General features: G+C 48.0%; 1 protein-coding gene across 4 annotated transcripts in view; it reads left to right on the top strand.

Moving 5' to 3' along the window:
- Positions 1-13,429, top strand: part of RNFT2 (ring finger protein, transmembrane 2) — a 61,205-nt gene extending 47,776 nt beyond the window's left edge. For 2 of the 4 annotated variants that reach the window (XM_059894797.1, XM_059894800.1), the window contains exons 7-10: positions 4,086-4,235; positions 5,488-5,619; positions 5,756-5,857; positions 12,244-13,429. In XM_059894797.1, coding sequence (XP_059750780.1) covers positions 4,086-4,235; positions 5,488-5,619; positions 5,756-5,857; positions 12,244-12,378 — 519 coding nt within the window. In that variant the 3' untranslated portion in view covers positions 12,379-13,429. Of the gene's footprint in view, positions 1-4,085; positions 4,236-5,487; positions 5,620-5,755; positions 5,858-11,426; positions 11,579-12,243 lie in introns of those variants that run through there. The other 2 variants (XM_059894799.1, XM_059894798.1) reach the window with 2 other exon arrangements.
- Positions 13,430-16,217: the final 2,788 nt, after the last annotated feature.

Below are 16,217 nucleotides of genomic sequence, written 5' to 3'. Positions count from 1 at the left end.
TCTGTGTTTGTAAGTAAAGTTTTACTGGAACACAGCCATGCCTATTTGTTTACCTGTTGTCGATAGCTGAGGGGAATAGTGGTGACAGAGACTGTATGACCTCAGAGCCAAAGTATTCACTATCTGGTCCTTTGCAGAAAAAGATTGCTGACCTCTGTTCCAGACCCACGTGTTAGGTGAGTGGGAAGCTTGGGGTCTGGACCAGGGGACCAGCCCGCAGCTAGTGGAGCCTGAGAACTGGGGGATCCAAAGACAGTGACCAAGGATCAGTAATAGCAAGGTGGTTGGCAACAGGATCTGACCCCAGGCTGTCTGGTTCCCGAGCTACACTCTTAACCACCAAGCCAGGCTGGTTGTGCAAGATTAGCCTGAGAGGGGACAGCAGGGTCTGTCTCCAGAGTCAACCAGATACCAGCATGCAGGGGTTCCCAGAGACACAGGGACATAGGACCTTTCATGAGGTGGTCATGTCCTCAACCACCATGAGGCCAGGAGGACAAAGCAGGAGGCTGCCCAGCAAGATGGCCAAAGATTGGCCATCCTTTCCATCACCTCTGGGCTTCTGGAATACCTTTCTTTCCTCATCCTGCCCATATTACTTCACTGCCCTTGTTCCACTTATCCATTGAAATAGTGCTTCTCAAACTTGAACGTGCACACATATCACCTGGGAACCTTGTTAAATTGCAGATTCTGATTCAGCAGGTCTGGGGTGAGGTTCCGATTCTGCAAGGTCAGACATTGGAGTGAGCGGATGACTGGATGCCTTTCCTTGGTCCTTAGCAGATGTGGGTACATCTGCCTCAAGGAGTCCTCTTCCAAGCGACCTGTGCTCAGCCCATCAAGACAGAATATAATGGGGTAGATATAAAGTCTCTGTCCACATTCTGTACATCATCCGTTTGATGGATACACAACACATTTTTTATTTTTTATAAATTTATTTATTTGGTTTTTTTTTTTTGGCTGTGTTGGGTCTCCGTTGCTGCGTGTGGGCTCTCTCCAGTTGCGGCGAGCAGGGGCCACTCTTCACTGCGGTGCGTGGGCTCCTCATTGCGGCGGCCTCTCCTGCTGCGGAGCACGGGCTCCAGGCACGCAGGCCTCAGTAGCTGTGGCACGCGGGCTCAGTAGTTGTGGCTTGCGGGCTCTTGAGCGCAGGCTTAGTAGTTGTGGCGCACGGGCCCAGTTGCTCCACAGCATGTGGGACCTTCCCGGGCCAGGGCTCGAACCCGCGTCCCCCGCATTGGCAGGCAGACTCCCAACCACTGCGCCACCAGGGAAGCCCCACAATGCATTTTTATAACTTTTTTCTCCCTCTAGTTTAAGCACTATGCTCAGTACAAAAAAAAGGAAAAGGCAGAAAACCACAATGAAAATGAGTAGTTTCTGCATTCTGTATCTTTTCCACTTGGAACTATATTATGAGCATTTCCCTAAATCAATAGATATCCTTCGCCAGGATGATTTCTTTTCTAACTTTTTCTTTTGAAATAATTTTAGACTTAGAAAAAAGTTGCAAAAATAATACAGAGAATTCCCATACATCCGTCACCCAGCTTCCCCTAATATTAACATCTAATATAACCATAGTACAATTAGCAAAGCCAGGAAATTCACATTGGTACCATTATTATTAACTAAACTACAGACCTTATCACATTTTGCCAGTTGTTGTACAAACGTCTTTTTCCTGGTCTAGGATCGAATCTAAGATCCCACGTTGCATTTATTTGTCATGTCTCCTTAGTCCTCTCTGATCTAACAATTCCTTGGTCTTTTCTTTGTCTTTCATGACCTTCACACTTTTGAAGAATGCTGGACAGTTATTTTGTAGAATGTTCCTCAGTTTGGCTTTGTCTCGTTTTCTTATGATTCAATTGAGCTTGTAAGTTTTTGGCCAGAATACACAGGATGATACTGTATTTTTCTCAGGGCATCTTATCAGGGGTTTAGGCTTCAATATGACTTATTACTGGGGACGTTAACCTTGATCACTTGGTTAAGGCGGTATGTAGTGGATTTCTTCACTGCAAAGTCACTCCTTTTCAGGATGGTATTTGATTGGCTGTATGGCTTTGCATTATCGATCCCTACCATAACCAGACCCTCTTTTTGCACATTTAGTTTGTTACCTGTTTTTTGTTTGTACTGTTTCAAAGAATGCTGCAGTGGCCATTCCTACTGGCACATCTATTAGCACATATCCCTGATTATTAGGATAAATTCCTAGAAGTAGAATTGCTGGAGCCAAGATTATTCACATCTTTAAGGCTATGTATGCTTGGAGCGGGATTATTTGTTTCTATGTTTGTTTATTTGTTTCAATCAACTTTATTGAGGTGTGTAACATTGTATATCTGTACAAGAAAATGCATAGATTTGAAGCACACGTTTCAGTGAGTTTTGGCAAATGTATACCCACGTGTAACCACCACCCCCATCACTATATAAAATATAAAATTTACATATACAATCTACAATTTCTTTCATTCCTCAAAATTCCTTGACGCCCCCTTGCAGTCATTCCTCCCCCAGCTCACCCCAGGCAACCACTGATCTTATTTCCATCAGTGCAGTTTATTTTTTTTAACTTTATTTTTTATTTTTGGCTTCGTTGGGTCTTCATTGCTGCACGTGGGCTTTCTGTAGTTGCGGCGAGCGGGGGCTACTCTTCGTTGCGGTGCACAGGTTTCTCATTGCTGTGGCTTCTCTTGTTGCGGAGCACGGGCTCTAGGCGCGCAGGCTTCAGTAGTTGTGGCATGCAGGCCCAGTAGTTGTGGCTCGTGGGCTCTAGAGCGCAGGCTCAGTAGTTGTGGCGCACGGCTTAGTTGCTCCGCGGCATGTGGGATCTTCCCAGACCAGGGATCGAACCCGTGTCCCCTGCATGGGCAGGCAGATTCTTAACCACTGCGCCACCAGGGAAGTCTTCAGTGCAGTTTTATGTTACCTATTCTAGGACTTCATATAAATCAGAATTACACACTATGTACTCTTTTGTATCTGTCTCCTTTGATAGGAGAGAATGTTTGAGATTCATTCATGTTGCTTTGTATTGCAAACATTTGTTCCTTTTTTATTGCTGAGTAATGTCCTATTGTATAAATATACCACAATTTGTTTATCCATTCTTCCATTGACGGACATTTGGGCTGTTTCCAGTTTGAAGATATTATGAATAAAGCTGCTATGAACATTTGCCTACAGATGGATATATGTTTTCATTTCTCTCAGGTGCACACCTGGGAGTGGAATTACTGGGTCCTAAGCAGGTGTCTGTTTAACTTTATTAGACACGACAGGGTGGGTTATTTTCTTGTCCATTTTATAGCACAGGCTCCAGAAAGCTTGAGGGACTTGAATAAAAGCCAAAAGAGGAAGAGAAAGAGAACGCTAGATGCTTTTCCTGTTTATTTCCTTTAATCTTCAGAGCCACCCTAGAAGGTAGCAGTTGTGATTCCCATTCTGTAGATGAGCACAGTGAGGCTCACGACATGCAGCAAGATAAGGTTCTGAGTCCCCCAGGTCTGAGAACCCAAGTCCATGTTCTTTCACCAGATATGATCCTGCCTCCTTGGAGGGGCAGCTGGGAACGAGAACACGTCATTCCCCCTCTCCTCTTCTCTGCCTGTCCTTCCTGCATCCTGTGGCCCGCCCTGCCCACGCCACTGAGGGCAGTCACCCTCGATGCCTGGGTCAGCCCCCTAGAGGTGAGAGTGATCTGAGTGCAGGGCCAGGGACTGTGCCCCCGTGATTGGCTTTGAGCCCTCAAAGCCACAGCAGGCACCAGGGAGTGACCCACACTCCAACCCTCGGCCGAAGGTGTCCAGCTTCTCCCTCCCTGAAACGCGATCCTCAGAGTGGTGGTCTTCTGGGCTGGTGGGCAGCGGGCGAGGGCAGCAGGCAGGGGCCGTGTCTCCCCGGCCACATTGCAGGCCCATTAGGAGCAGGCCTGAGTGCTTTACAGAGCTGATTAATGGGCTGCCTGTGACCTGGAATGTCATTACTCCCTGGGCTGGGGGGCCCCCCAGCTGGGTCCTTTGGGTCTTTACTGCTAATAATAATTGATGCTTTCTGTGTGGTTGCAGGGAAAGTTCTATCTGGTCATCGAGGAGTTGAGCCAGCTGTTCCGCTCACTCGTTCCCATCCAGCTGTGGTATAAATACATCATGGGTGACGATGCCTCCAACAGCTACTTCCTCGGAGGGGTCCTGATCGTTCTCTACAGCCTCTGCAAGGTGAGGTGTCCTGGGGGAGGCTGGAGGGCTGGCCTGAGGAAGACCCATTCACTAGCTGGGCCTGGCAGCGAGGGCAAGTGGGGAGCCTGGAATAACACCCTAATCTCTTTGTTTAATTGAAAAATTAAATTCACACAACACAACATTAACCACTAACCATTTTATAGTGAACAATTCAGTGGCATTTAGCAGATTCTCAGTGTTGTGCCACTACCACCTCTGTCTAGTTCCAAGACACGTTCATCACCCCAAAAAGAAACCCTGTACCCATGAAGCAATCGCTCTTCATTCCTCCACAAGCGCCTGGCCACCACTAGTCTTCTTTCTGAAGACGCTATGGATTTACCTTTTCTGGACATTTCATATAAATGGAATCATACACCATGTAACCTTTGGTGTCTGGCTTCTTTCACTTAGCGTCATTTCCAAGGTTCCTCCACATTATAGCATATATCAGTACTTCACTCCTTTTTATGGTTACAGCCATCCTAATTTCTTGCCCATAAACCTCACCATATGCCATCATTTTGTGTCGTCCTCTTCACAGCAACCCTTCAAAATACATACCGTTATCACTCCTATATTATGGGCGAGGGTACTGAGGCTCAGAGAGAAGTAACTTGCCCAGCATCGCTCAGCTAGTGATCACAGAACAAGCGTCAAAGTCTGGAGCTCTCAACCCACCGACAGCACTGCTACAGAATTTGTTTCCTGTTCCTCTTAAATCGCATACCCTCAGCTCTGCAAATCAGTATGCAGTGCTTCTCTTTTCATCATTAGTACAAATCAGGTTTTCCCCCTAACAATAAACACATCCTCCTCTTTCTTTTCCCTTATCTGTTTAAGGCTTTAGAGATTCTGGAGGAATGCGTGTGTTCCCTCTCCTTCCTCCAAGCAGGGCTAGCCAGGCAACCCATGCAGTGTCGGCCACTGGGGCTTATTTTGCCTACTGATTGTGATCTGCTGGCAGTGGCTGACTGCAGTGCTGGACAGAGAAGAATGATTATGCCCTGACTCAGAAGAAGAGTGCTGGGATCAATTAGCAATGCCTGCCCGGGGCTTGGGAGGGGGAAAAGACAGTACGCATGCCATATATTTGCTATCCTGGCCCCACTAGCAGGGGAGACTGCTGATGGAAGGCAGCAAGGCAAAAGCCAAGCAAAACTGATGGGAATGAGGAGTTTCAAATGGGAGGATGTGCCCTGAAAATGTCTGGAGTCAAAGATGAGGAGGGTCCATGGTGGTTGTTCAGGAATGGCGAAAGAGATCCCGAACAATCCTTGGATACTTTTCAGCCATCACCTCGCTCTCCTTTCAGTCTTTCGACATTTGTGGCCGCGTGGGTGGAGTTAGGAAAGCCCTGAAGCTTCTCTGCACCTCTCAGGTGAGTTGGCTTCTGATGGTCCTGACCGAGGTCACAGGAACCAGGAGCCGGAAACAGACCTTGCTGTGCTTCTGAGGGTGTCTCTCCAGCGAGGGACCACAGCTGTGTCTGTGTCTCTCTCCCTTCCATCAAACAGAATTATGGAGTCCGGGCCACTGGGCAGCAGTGCACAGAAGCTGGTGATATCTGTGCTATCTGCCAGGCTGAGTTCCGAGAGCCTCTGATCCTTATGTGCCAGGTGAGCAGGGCTGGGCGGGGCCGTTGGAGATGGAGGTTGGGGGACCGCAGGGCCCTGCCCCATGCAGAAGTCCCAAGTGCCTGCATGGGACACTTGACCAAAACCAAATGACCAAACCTTGGGGCTCTGGGATGGGTCTTTGGGAACAGTGTAATCAAGCGTAGAGTCCTTCAGACCCAAGGTCAAATCTCAGTTCTGCCTTTTATTAGCTGGCTGCCCTTGGGCAGGTTTACGTCACCTCTCTGAGCTTTGATTTCAGTGGTAAAACGTAGAAAATGAAAATTTCAGTAGGGTATAGTGTCAGAATATCCTGAGTTTGAATCTCAGCAGCAATGTGGACCCCGAGTGGCTCAGTCCATCTCCCTGAGCCTTGGTCGTTTTCATTTATAAAATGGGTATCATAATAATGCCTACTTTATAGAGTTATCATTATGATTAAATGAGATCATCTCTGGAAGGAGCTAAATTTTAATTATTCAGCCCTAAAACTTACAATTATTACAGTTTTAGTATCATTATAATTATTATTACCATTTGTTTTCGTTATTAGTTGTGGGTCACCAACCCATAGTAGTAAGTACTGGTCAGTTATTCTTAACTGCCTAAATTTATCCCTTGGCCTCCTCCCCGCGCTCCTTCTCTTCCTTCTCCCCCTCCCCCTCCCCCTCCCCCTCCTCCTGACATCAGGGGCTAAGATGTCAATTCAGCAAATGTGTATGAGTCAAAGCATCCTATCAGATACCGGGGAGGGGAGGCAGAGGGCACATAGACCCTGTCCCCTTCTCTAGAACACACGGTCTCCTTGGGGAAACAGACGCATACATAAATAACTATGAAACAAGGCAGGCAGTGATAAGTGCTGTGTAAGAGAGAGTGTCATGCAGCGTCCCAGGGGACCAGGCCAGAGAGCGATGAGTTGGAGGCTGAGAAGACTTTGGGGGAGGCGTAGCCTGCAGACTAGAAGGAATGGGAGAGCATATGGCTCCCACGCCCACCTTCCAGGGGTAGGAGGACAGGAGGTGGGGTCCTTTTTTGGCATCAGCAGAATTTTTTTGGTTCTGCTGTTTGGGTATGTTTAGGAGGTTCGTTTTTAATCTTTAACTGTACTTATTTTTAAATTGAGAATAAATTTGCGTGACTCAGAAATTCAAAAGGGAGATGAAGAAGTCATGATGACTAAATGCAGTGTGGGACCTGGAACAGAGAGAGAACAGGAGAGAAAAACTAGCCTCATGAAATTTGAAGAAAGTCTGGAGTTTAGTCCATGGTCATGCATCTATGTGGATTTCTTAGCTTTGACAAATGTACCACGATGATGCAAGAGGATAGTACTAGGGGAGACTGAAACTGGGTGAGGGGTAATACAAGAACTGTCTGTATTACCTTTGCAACTTTTCTGTAAGTCTAAAATTATTCCAAAATAAAAAGTTCGTTAAAAAAATATTTTAAAGATACAAAAAGGGAAGTGGTGACAGGGTTCCTACCCTTATCCCCAGCTCGCTAGGCCCCTAAATACCCACACAGGCAACCGGGCCAGTTTCCTTTATATCTTCCCAGAGATGCTTTGCAGAATTTAAATATATATACACACACATATACACAAACATATCTTTTCCAAAAAGACATAAGTTGCGGCACATTCTACCCAAACTGCATTCTGCATCGTTTCTTTTTGACTTGAAACTCTGCCTGAAGAGATTGTTCCTTATTTGTGTAACATCCCATTTTATGGATAGACCATAATTTGTTTAACCATTCTCCTATTGATGGGCATTTAGCTGTTCATAGTCTTGTGTTATGACAAATATGGCTGTTATGAGAGATCAGGAATAGGGAGATCTATAGCACCTACCTGGACTCATCGTGTTGATTAAATGAGTTAATTCAGGTGAAGCATTTAGAACCATGCCTGGTGCGTGGTCAGGTTCCATAAATATTAGCTCTCGTTGGCACGTACTCCATCTCACATGTGTGCAAGCTCTTGGTAGGATAGATTCCTAGTGGTGGAATTACTGGGTCAGAGGGTATGCAGTTCTGACAGATGTTGCTAAATCGCCCTCCGTAAAGAGCGTATCCGTTTGCAACCCCAGTGCGGAGCATGACGCGCCCTCTTGCTCTCCTCCCTCACCAACATACCGTGTTATCAAGCCTTTTTGGAGCGTCGCCAATCTGACAGGTGACAAACACTATCTTGGTGCAGTTTTCATTTGCATTTGCCTAATTATGAGAGCAGACGAGCATCTTCTCATATGCTTCAGAGCGTCTGTATTTCCTTCTTGGTAGCAGCAATTCTTTGAACAGGATGTCAGGGTGAACGTTTTTCTTCTTCCTTGCTGGCAGTCTCTCCAAGCCTTAGTCTGTTTGCCTCTCTCCCGTTCTTCTCCCGGTACCACTACGTCTTCCCACAGCTGGATTAGAATTAGTGGGAGGGGTTGGACAAGACACCGTCACCCCAGATCCAGGAGCAGGGGCCACACCTGGTGGTGGTTGAAGCCCACATACGTGGCCAGGCCTGGCACACGTCTCAGTCTTCCTCTGCTGCTGTGAGCCGGGCTTAGGAGGGCAGAGATGACGTCCACAGGTGAAATGGCCCTGTTAATTCCTAAATGCACTGAATGAATGAACAAATGAATGAATGAGTCAGTAATGAGCCTTTACATCCTCAGTAAAGGCTTCTCTGATTCTGTTTCTCCAGTCTCATCAGTGCCCCCAGCTATGTGTCCTCGCAGATCCTGTGTTTTTCCTTCATAGCACTTATCTCAGATGTCAGCTAGATGATTAATTGGGCAACTGGTTGTGTAAGGTCTGTCTCCTCTTTGCCAAATTATAAGCCACTTGAGAGTGGTGACCGTGTCTGTCTTTCTTAGTAGTGGAATCACAGTACTGACTCAGTAAACATTGGATGGATGGATGGAATGGGATGGATGGATAGAATGGCACGGATATATGGATGGATGGTTGGATGGATGGGATAGAGGAGATGGATGGATGGTTGGGATGGAGATGGATGGTAGCCAAGTGGAGGGGTGGGTGGGTGAGTGCAAAGGTGGGTGGATAAAGATAAATGTGTGGGTGACTGGGTGGATGGGCAAATGGATTGACAGATGGGTGGGTGAATAGATGGGTAGATGGGGGAATGGATGGGTGGATGAATGGATAGTTGGATTGATGAATAGAAGGGCAGATGCATGCATGGATAGATGAAGAACCCACTGGGCTAAAGGAACATCCTGTCTCCCCTTCAAAGGGCCATCAAATTAAGCTCAGTGGGTCACTTACACCCACCACCTACCACCGCCTCCCAGAGCTGGGGCCTGAGAAGCAGATTGTCAGTTGGAGCTAGTCAGGCAGACACCGAGCATGTCCAGAGGTTAGAACTTTCCGCTCAGACAGAGCACGCTCGCCTGGTTGGTCACTCCAAAGTATTTATGGCATGCCTCCTGCCAGCCTACAGGGGGTCAGGGAAAGGGCATTTTGAACACAAAGTCAGAAATCTGCCGTATTTAAAGCCCTCCTTGCCAAAGAGAAGAGTCAGAGTATGTTACAGAACAAACTGCCCTCCGGTTCTTGGTCACTACCAGGAGTTTGGTTTCAGAGGGCTGGTGATACAAAGGAAAGAGGGCAAGAGTATAACAACCCCCACTGATTTTTTGCTTACACGTGCCTCACACTTGATGCTTTATGATAGGCTTTACCTGTTTGCATCCTTACAGATACCTTGTGGGGGAAATAGTAACCCTGTTTTACAGAGAAGGAGACAGGCTCAGAGAGCCTGCTCTTAATCTCTGAGCAAGACATGGGGAGTCTGGATAGAACTTGGGCTCAGGGTGGGGTAGCCTGTCCCACCCTAGGGACACCTCTCCCAACTCCGTGCTCCAGGAGACACAGCAGGGAACTGTTAACAACCCAGCACCACCTGCATTCCCCACTGACCACAAACCCACCCAACCCTACACTTCCCAGCTTGGAAGGACCCCTCCTCCCCTTCCCTCTGTAGGGGCTCATTCCTTTCTCCAAATGCTAGAGGCAGTCCTGGGTCATGAACTCCTCCAGCCCAGCCCCTGGGTGGTCCTGTGTTCTTTGAATCTCTTAATTTGGCCCCAGATTTGGTCATGCCTGATTATCTGAGAAGGAAACTGTGAGCTCCTGGAGGCCAGGGACCAGGTCTTCATCATCCTAGTATCTCCAGAATCTCCCACCTAACCTGCCTGGAAAGGCATTGTTTGTCAGAACCCCTACTCTGTGCAGGCTCAGGGCTGGGCAGTGGGAAGACAACAGCAGCAGTCACTGCCCTCATGGGGCCCGCTGGGTCTGCTGACCCCTTGGTCCTGCCCTTCAGCCCATGGTGAGAATTTGGGCATGGGCGTCCAGACTCTGTGTGCCCTGCTCACCTCCTCTCCCCCACTCCCCTGCACCCACCTCACTGTAGCCACATTGGCCATCCTTGAGAGCCTGAAACGCTTTCCCATCTCGGGAGCTTTGCACATCTGTTCCCTTCAGCCTGGAATGCTCTAGCCCCCGCCCCCTCTCTTCACCTAGTTAACTCCCAAACATCCTTCAGGCTTCAACACAAGTGTCACACCTTCAAGAAGCCTTCCTCGACTACCCCCTAGATCAGACTAGTCCCCCTGTAACATACTCCTGTAGCATCATGGAGCTCTTCTTTAGAACACTTTCTACAATTAGGCACCTACTGCATACTGTGCCAGAACGGGTTTATAAGAAGCTTACAGTCTGCCATGGAGAGACACATAATAAACAATAAACAGATATAATGTAATAATAACTATTACTGTACAATAGCCAACACTTACAGAAAACTTATTTGCCAGGCATTCATTGGTCTAAGTGCCTTTTTTTAAACTTTTTTAAAAAACATTTTGTTTGGATTTTTATATTATCAATTTTATTTAAAAAAATCTCCAACCTACAGAAAAGTTGAAGGATAGTAGAATGAACACCCTTTTATCCTTTATCTAGATTCACGAATTGTGAACGTTTTACCACATTGCCTTTTCTTAGTATAGATTTTTCCCCCTAAACCTGTTGAGAGTAAGTGGCTGACATTTTGATTCTATCATCCCTAAATATTTCAGCAGACATTTCCCAAGAACAAGGACATTCTCTCCCATAGCCACAATTCTACTATCACAGTATCAAATTTTTAATTGATATAAAATACTAATATTCAAATATATATTCAAATTTCTCTAATCGTCTTCAACATCCTTCATAGCTAGGGTTTTTCCCCACATCCAGGATCCAATCAAGAATCATATAGTGCGTTTGATTGTCGTGTGAAAGTACTTTAATGTTCGTTAATCTTCCTATGAGGGCAGTAGTAGTATCCCCATTTTACAGATGAGGAAAAAGAGGCACGGGGAGGTTAAATCACTTGTCCAAGTTATACAGCCAGAGGGTGGTGGAACCCATTAATGTTTCCAGTCTCCCCATGTTTCTCTTGACCCTTGTAGTCTGTTCTCAACCCAGCTGCCAAAGGGATCTTTTTAAAATACAAATCAGGGCTTCCCTGGTGGCTCAGTGGTTGAGAATCTGCCTGCCAATGCAGGGGACACGGGTTCGAGCCCTGGTCTGGGAAGATCCCACATGCCGCAGAGCAACTAAGCCCGTGCAGCACAACTACTGAGCCTGCGCGTCTGGAGCCTGTGCTCCGCAACAAGAGAGGCCACGATAGTGAGAGGCCCGCGCATCGCGATGAAGAGTGGCCCCCGCTTGCCGCAACTAGAGAAAGCCCTCGCACAGAAACGAAGACCCAACACAGCCAAAAATAAATAATAAATAAATAAATTAATTAAAATACGAATCATATCAAGTCAGCCCTCTGCTCAAAACCCTGCCATGGCTCCCTGCTTCTCTCAGAATAAAAGCCAAAGCCCTCCCAAGGCCCTACACAACTCTCTGACCTCATCCCGCCCTCCACCCCCAGGCTCAGCCCTACTCTCCTTGCTGTTCCTCCAGCACACCAGGCACACTCCTGCCTCCGGGCCTTTGCACGTGCTATTCCCTCTGCCTGGAGCACTCTTTTCCCAGATATCACCAGGGCTCACTCCTCACCCTTCATTCAAGTTTTACCTAAATATCAGTATCTCAGGGACATCCTTCCAGGCCACCCCATTCACCATCACAGGCCTCCCAAGCCCTCTTATCCCCGCTTCCCTGCTTTTCCATCTTAGCACTTACCACTGGCAGACTCTGCCTCTTAGAGATTCCTCTTGCTGGTTGTCTCCCCAGCTAGAATACAAGTTCCATGAGGGCAGGAATTGTCTGTTTCGTTCACTGCTGGGTCCCAGCTCCTAGGACCAAGGCGGGCACAGGGTGGATGCTTGGGAAAGTGACCCCAGTGGTCCTGATTGCTGTCCCCGCAGCACGTGTTCTGTGAGGAGTGCCTCTGCCTCTGGCTGGACCGGGAGCGCACCTGCCCGCTCTGCCGCTCGGTTGCCGTGGATACCCTGCGCTGCTGGAAGGACGGGGCCACTTCGGCACACTTCCAGGTGTACTAGGGCTGAAGACTGCAGCATCGCTGCTCCCAGGCGCACCGGGGAGATGACGGAGGGTCAGCGGTGTTGGGTCCAACTCCGGGGGCTTCCTGGGGAAAAGTCCTCAAGCACTGACTGTCCTCCTTCCTGCCTCTCTCCATCTCTTCCTCTAAAGCCAGGCCCCTGTCGCCTTCCCCACCTTCACCTTCCTCTCTTGTTCTGATCGTGGTGTGTGCATCCTACCCCTACACACGGGGACGCCTTCTCACTCAGCCTTGGTCTCCACCTACGTAGGCCTCCCACTTCCCTCCAAGTCAAGGAACTGGTAATGGACCAAGTCCCACCTGTTGATTATTTTAACTCGTGGTGACCTAATACCTGATGCTGCAAACTAGAGAGAGGCCTGGAGATACTGTCTCCCCCTAAATGGCCCAAGTCCGCAGATGAGAATCACTGTGAAGTATTTTCCAAATACAAATGCTGGGCCCCACCTTATCCCTACAGGAACTACGTGTACCAGACACTTAGTGTGAGCCAGGCACAGCGCTGAGCCTCCTGCCCGGACGACCTCCTGTAATCCTCACAAGAGCCCTATGGCGGAGGTACTGTTGTTTCCTTCGTTTCACAGATGAGGAAAGTGAGGCATAGAGCTCCATGTGGAAACTTTCCCAGGGTCACCCAGTGAGCAATGTTGGACCAAGTTTCCAACCCGGGCCTGTCTGGCTTCGGAGCCTGACTTAACCACATGCTGACCCACTGCTCAGACGCTTCAGGTGTGGGGCCTCCCAGACATGTTTCTTTAAAAGCATAAGAGGTGATTCTGACGCCCTTCAGTGGCTCAGGTGCATAGCACGTTCGATTTGGACTGCATTGAGAATGCTAATAGTGAACACTAGCTCCTGAAATCTGGTCGTGGTTGGGTCCATGGAAAGACTTGGTCCTTAAAAGTGCTGTTTAGCTGGACTCTGGTGGGGATGCTCAATCGTGATTGGCTATCAGGAAAGGCCAGCTCTGGTGCAGATGCAGATGTCATGGGGTGTCCACTCCCATCTTTACTTCTCTCCTCCTCCTTTTGTCCTGTCCCTCACTTAAGACTCAGGCTTGTCAACAGCTCCTGTGGCCATTGCCTTCTCCCCTGGTAGCCTTCAGAGCAAAAGGCATGATCCATGTTATGGATTTTTCCACAAGCCAGGGTGGTGGTATAGAGCACAGCAGTGATCAGTGTTTCTGGAATCTCTATACCAGAGCTACTAATCTCTGTAACACAACAAGTTCTCCACCCATGAGACCCTCCCTGCTCTGAAATCTGGGAGGAGAAGGCACAGGTGATCCCTTAGAAGCCACTGGAATCTTGTCTGCCCTACCCGCCTCCCAACTCTATTCTCTCATTGTCAACCTCAGCACAACAGGCTAGCGCCAACGGCATTACAGAGAAAGCAATCTGTGTGGCTACTGAGCAGATTAGCAAGAAAGCCCCAGGAGAAATGGTGGGAGCCTTGCTGCCGCCGCACTCTCAGCCAGTATTCACATGCCCATCCTGTCCCCAAGAGATTCAGAACATTCACCCCTGTGTGCTGTCAAGCCAGGACCTTTTCCTTTGCCTGACATCTCTGGCTATCTCCTGATACCCAGCAAGACATCCCTTCCAGGGCAGCGTGGCATCTTTCAAGCTCTGTTACTATGGCAATGGCCGCGATGTTACAATCCCACTTGCCTGGATAATCAACTCGGAAGGGGAAGTGGAGGGAAATGGGGCCAGGCAGATTCGGCTGCTCTGTACCCGCTGCCTTGAGGAAGAACTGAAGGGAAGCAACAGGAGCTTCTGCAACTGGTTTTTATCAGAAAGATCGCCCTGTCTGCAGATGCCATCAAAGAAGCATGAGAAATTGCAGCTGGAGAAGACTTACTTATTAAAGTGCCAGCGTGTGACAGAGCAGATAGATCAGTCTGTTGGGAGTGAGGCCTGGAATTCTGATTCCAAACTCTGCATGACTTTGAGAAGTCACTTCACCTCCCTGTAGCCATCTCCAGGGTGACAAAGCCTAGTGTATTATCTACTGGAACCAGGGAAACTAACAATGTAGATTACTGGTGAATACCCCAATGGTTTTGTCAATTACACTCATGCCACCAAAAAAAACCTCTAACATTCCACAAATAATGAGCCATGTCTCTGACACTATAAAGAGTGTCACATGTGGGGAACACTCAGGGGCAGGTGGGATGATTTAGTTTAGGATTTTATTTATTCATTCCCTACCCTCTGAGGGGAAAGTCATGTCTGGAGGTGTTCTTTTGGGTGGGAGGATTTAACTTCTGCTTTAGGGAGAAACAGTGGCCAGGGCAGAGGTTTCCAAACATAAAGCAGCATGTTTTCCCTAGCATGAGTTTTTAGTAGAAGCAGCCAAGAGCCACCATTGGAAAGGAAGAACAATGCCACTCTCTTTTACCTGTCTCGGCTCTGCAACTCATTTGTTAGAAGCAGGATTAATCGAGTGTCAGGTCGGAGAATCCTGTTCTTAATATTTTATGACTCACTGACTCAAGTTCCACGAAGTCTTTGGAAATGGCCCTCCTAACTTAAAAGGTCTTGACCGTAATAAATATGAGATGAAAAAAGCAAGCTCTGGACCTGGATGTAATAAGTTCATTACCTTCCTAAGGGGAGCGTGTGAGAGGCATTGGGAGGCTTCCAGACTGCCAAGACTTGGGGTTGGAAAGAGAAAATGTAAAAAGCGAGTCCTGGAATCTTTTAGTACTTTTGCTCTGGGCCAAACAGAGCTGTCTTTGGTGTTTTTAATGTCCCCTTAAGTTCCATTCTGCCAATAAATATGATCTGTCGTTGAAAGTTACATCCACGGTCTTGAGTCTCTGTTTGCCCCTTAAGGCCAGGTGGACCTGTTTTAGGACAAATTCGAAGACACACTTCATGCGGGGGTGGTCATCTGATGGCAGTTTTTCCCCAAAGTAGATCCCATTGAGTTGGCGCTTGATTTATTAAGGAAGTGCTCCCAGGAGAAACTAGTAAGGGAATGAGTGAAACAGGAGAAGGAGGGGATGAAGCCCAACAAGAGGGCGACTCTCAGGGAAGTCCCAGCTCAGCTTGGTCCTGCCAGGAGTTCCGGAGCATCAGCTGCGTCTCAGAGTTTGTCCCACCCTGAGGTTTCTGTGCTCCCAGCTGTGGGCCAGGGTTGGGGGTGGGAGACCTCTCAGGCACTCCATTGAGGAGGCCCAGGCCTCTGAAGGTGTCGGGTGCCACAAAGCACACAAAGGTGCAGGATGGCACCCAGAACTGGTAGAAGGGATCTTGGGGTGGTAGCTACAGAGCCCACTATGGCCATTAACTATAGGTTGATTGGACCCCAGATGCATGGGCTGACTCAGGAAGGGTTTTCTCAGATGCCAGATGACGATGGATATTTAAAATGTAAACAGCATTAGGTGACAATTGGTGCCTCTCAGGTCAACATTATGAAGCCAGCCACAAAAGCATCATCAAGCAGAACTTTTTGGTTGAAATTATTTGTAAACCAAGCCAAATACAGCTTAAGTAAAAGAAGGACTTTATTTGGTTCATGTAACAGTATGGGCTTTAGGTACAGCTGGATTCAAGGGCTCCAGGGATGATAGTAGAATCATGTCTTTCCATCCCTCAATTGTTTTCCTTTGAGATGGTTTAGTCTTCAGGCAGTCAGATCCCATGTGGTGGGAAGAGAGCCTCCAGAAGCTCTTTGCTTATGTTCTACCAGCTTCACAACCCCAGCAAAGAGAGCCCCTGCTTCCCCAAAGCTCCAGCAGGAGTTTTGAGGTTGATTCTCATTAGTTTGCCCCCAAACCAATCACTTTAGCCTTGGGGACTCAGA

The sequence above is a fragment of the Balaenoptera ricei genome, chromosome 14 (assembly GCF_028023285.1).
Source record: "Balaenoptera ricei isolate mBalRic1 chromosome 14, mBalRic1.hap2, whole genome shotgun sequence".
Classification (NCBI taxonomy): Eukaryota; Metazoa; Chordata; class Mammalia; order Artiodactyla; family Balaenopteridae; genus Balaenoptera; species Balaenoptera ricei.
Note: the sequence above shows the minus strand (reverse complement) of the source record. Positions and strands in the feature narration are given on the sequence as shown.